Source organism: Canis lupus, chromosome 9, assembly GCF_003254725.2.
Source record: "Canis lupus dingo isolate Sandy chromosome 9, ASM325472v2, whole genome shotgun sequence".
In the NCBI taxonomy this organism is placed as follows: Eukaryota; Metazoa; Chordata; class Mammalia; order Carnivora; family Canidae; genus Canis; species Canis lupus.
Window position 1 is genome coordinate 38,871,550 of NC_064251.1, and position 3,674 is coordinate 38,875,223.

A 3,674-nucleotide genomic window follows, 5' to 3' on the forward strand; every position below is an offset into this window, starting at 1 on the left:
AAGGAATGTCACCAGGAGTATGGAAAAGGGATTTACCTGGGATTTGGAATTAGCTAAAGTCATCTGTGACACACTTGCTGAATTGCCTCTAGTAAGTCACTTCTCAGTCCCTGGCTCTCGGTTTCCAAAAAAATGAGTTGGACCAGATGGTCTGAGAGGGTCCCTGAACTTTTAATAGACTAAAATTCTAAGTCCCATGAATCAAGACTTGATCATACATGTAATTCTATTCCAGACCCATGTTCTCTCTGACCCATGTACGAGAATTTTTTTAAAAGATTTTATTTATTCATAAGAGACAGAGAGAGAGAGAGGAAGAGACAAAACTCTGAGATCAAAAGTCAGATGCCCAACCGACTGAGCCACCCAGGCACCCCTGTAAGAAGAAGTTCTGAGGATGAATTAAGGAAATAAGCTGTGGCTCTAGGTTACTCCTGCCACCATCCAGAACTAGATCTGATATTCACTCTTCTGTTCTCATGATAACATTTCATATTTGTGTTGGCCTTTAGAGAGCTTATTCACTAACTAAGCTAATCTACATGATGACCCTAGGAGGATGGGCACCATGCCCATTTTAAGTGAGAATGCTGAGGCTCAGAGAAGGAAAGAATCTTCCAAATGTCAGGCCCCCACAATGGGTAATGTACATGTCACCTTACAATAGCCCTTTGAAACTCTCACTGTCTAGGTGTGAAAATCGAGGTCCAGTAAGGCAAGATGACTTTCCTAATGGTATGCCAATAATAAGTCATGCAGGCCCACTTTTCTGACTCTGAACCACTTCCGCCTTCTACATTGTGCTGCTGCTACTGCTATTCACAACTTTCCTACAGAATATTGATATGTTACCTCTTAGCATATAGCTATCCTTTTGGATCGTCCTTCCATGATGCTACTACCCCAGCAGATCCATAAGGTTTAGCAAGTCACATAATCTCTGTGCCTCTGTTTCCTCATCTGTAAAATTGGAGATAACCAGTTCCTACTTCATAAGGGTTTTAAAATCCCATTGAAATTGTTGAGTGATATCATATCTTTAGACATATTAGCCCATATATTTTTTTAGAAGGATGGGACTCCATCCTTCTTTTTTTAAAATTTATTTATTCATGAGAGACACAGAGAAAGAGAGAGGCAGAGACACGGGCAGTGGAAGAAGCAGGCTCCATGCAGGGAGCCCGATGTGGGACTCGATCCTGGGTCTCCAGAACTACACCCTGGGCCGAAGGTGACGCTAAACCACTGAGCCACCCGGGCTGCCCCATATTAGCCCATATTAAGTACTCAGTAATTGCTTGTCCTTATTGTGTTTGGAAACTGTAGTTTGTCCCAGTCATAATATGAGGCAATTCCCTTCACCTCAAGTCAAATTAAAATGCAAAGAAATTGTCTATAATTTTTTAGAAATTTTATTTTGAAAACATATGGAATCAGTTGCATTATTCATATATCTACAATAGCAGAGAAACAATGATGGTAGACTATCCCCATGGGGGACAAGTAAGTGTCCTTTGGCAAAACAAATAATAGAAATAAGTTCAAATACAATAACACAACACATAATACGATTAAATTAAGAAAAGGAACAGTCTACTGAGAAGAGTCATGAGTGTGGAGAAGGTGCGTCTCATGAGAAGCATTGGGCTCAGGTGACCTTCCCTGGAGACCTCCTGCACCTTGACCTGGAGCAGCTCAGTTCAGTTCCAGATCATCCATGTATTCCTGGACCCAGGGCTCGCTGGGATTAGCACAGACTTGTCTGCCCCTTCTGGTTTGGAATCTGTGGAACAAGGAATAGACAGATTAGAATCCCATGGGACCTTGCCTGTGGTAGGTATCTTCCTCTGCTTGACCATGGTATATGTTGGATAGCTCTAATAGATGGGAAAACTTCCTGGGGTGGTGCTAAAACTGGACTCCTTGCAACTTCTACTCTGGATTTAGCTCCACCTCTTGGGTTGCTCAGATTAGGAACAAATGAGTTTTGCAATCAAAATGAATACATCACCCTACTCAGTCTCTATTGCCCCTAGCAATGACTTTTCTGCATGTTTTTCTAAGCACAGTTTCTAAGCACATCTCCTGTCATCTTTTTTAGTTTCCCTGGTTTCCTGGCCTCTGGCTAAATTCCTCCCCCAAAAGTCCCCTTGCCTTCCCTTGGCCCCCACCCAACCTCCTCCAGACTCAACAGGTAATTTCATGGCTTGATCCTCACTGATTTCTGGAAGGGCTTCAGCCCTGAGACCTGTCTCCCTACTGTTTGCTTCCATCTTCTGCCAGTAGGCCCCATTTTCTAATCCTGCCCTCACCCCTGCCTCCTAGAACAGACCCAGGGTTGATACTCACACCACAGCTGGCTGGGAGCAGAGGCTGCTGGTCTCAAAGTAATCTGCCACAAAGTTGCGAGGAATCTTCCGCAGGGTGTAAGAGAAGCAGCAGGCAGTAGGAGGATCTGAACCCACTGGAAAGAAAGGCAGGGGTGAGATAGAAGCTCTATGACTTGTTAATTTTGGTTTCTAATCAATAGATATTCAGTGGCCATCTCTGTAGGACTACTGGATCCCAAAATATGGTCTTTTTTTTCCAATCCCACTCACCCTAAGTAGGAGTATTATTCTGAATAGAAGATCATAAGAGAAAGTCACAAAAGAATTTTGGAAGATTGGAACTGGACTGAGTCTCAGGGCTTGTGTCTAACTCCCTTCATTTTATAGATGGGGAAACCAAGGCACAGAAAGAGGCAGGAACTTGCTTAAATGAGTCTACTGGTTGCTATTTCTTAAGAAAATAGGAACTTGACTCCTACTGAATGTCTATTAGATTCTACATTTAACAGCAGGCTATTTGGAAATCTTCCCATCTCCCTTTTGTCCCTAGATGCCACCGTTAGATCAGACCCAGCTAGAAAAGCCAGCACTATCTACACCATGACTCTAGAAGTAGCAGCTGGAAGAGTGGCCACTTACTTGGTGCTGAGAGCGCCGGGGAGCAGAAGGCAGCCACTAGCACAAGGAGAGAAAGGACGGTCACACAGAGCTTCATGGTCTCGGCAGAGGAGAGGCTTTTCAGGAGCTGAGACTGAAGAACAGTGAAGCTTCAGAGCCCAACTGTGTTCTGTGCTGAAACTGACTTGGGAACTCCTCTTTATAGGAACTCTGAGGCCTCAAACAGATATGGAGGCACAGGAGGGCAAATGGAATTTCCAAGGTAGAGATGATGTCATGGTGCCAATAAGGAAACTGAAGCTAGCTGACAGAGAGCAGCCCTTCACAGCTTCTCTTCCCCAGGGCGATGTCATCACGGGAGGAAAGGGGGGTAGTGGAGAAGAAGTGGGCTGCGTCATAGAGGGAAGTGGTACACCAAAGACAGTGATCAAGACTATAGAGAGGAAGGATGAAATCTTCACATCTGCCAAAAGAGGCTTGTAGATGAGAAGCGTACTGTTCTCAGTGGTTGGCACCTCCAGAAACTTGAGGCTTCATGTTTTTCCAAAGCTGCTGCAAGCCTGGCCTTAAGAAGGAAGGGGTAGCCAGGAATCCATGTCCCATTCTTGGGCCTTCTTCTACTGAGCTGAGTGACCTTAGTGCCCTGTACATTTCCTTAGGTGTAAAGAGAGAGTCCAGCATTGAATGTGCAGAAAGACCCAGCAGGGCACCTGAGGAACATCTATA

General features: G+C 44.5%; 1 protein-coding gene across 1 annotated transcript; it reads right to left on the reverse strand.

Annotated features, from left to right (window-relative positions):
• Positions 1 to 1,389: 1,389 nt before the first annotated feature.
• On the reverse strand, positions 1,390 to 3,299 carry CCL4 (C-C motif chemokine ligand 4). Its single transcript, XM_025440464.3, has 3 exons — positions 2,970 to 3,299; positions 2,350 to 2,464; positions 1,390 to 1,783 (listed from the first exon to the last, which is right to left on the reverse strand). The coding sequence occupies exons 1-3, from the start codon at positions 3,043 to 3,045 to the stop codon at positions 1,696 to 1,698; spliced, it is 279 nt and encodes a 92-aa protein (XP_025296249.1). The 5' UTR covers positions 3,046 to 3,299; the 3' UTR covers positions 1,390 to 1,695.
• Positions 3,300 to 3,674: the final 375 nt, after the last annotated feature.

Bases quoted from the DNA above. Each gene is read 5' to 3' on its own strand.
- CCL4 (XM_025440464.3), bottom strand. From the start codon at position 3,045: ATGAAGCTCTGTGTGACCGTCCTTTCTCTCCTTGTGCTAGTGGCTGCC. The intron at 2,465-2,969 runs GTAAGTGGCCAC...CTTTCTTTCCAG, and splicing joins CCCGGCGCTCTCAGCACCAA to TGGGTTCAGATCCTCCTACT. The intron at 1,784-2,349 runs GTGAGTATCAAC...CTTGTTCCACAG, and splicing joins TGCTCCCAGCCAGCTGTGGT to ATTCCAAACCAGAAGGGGCA.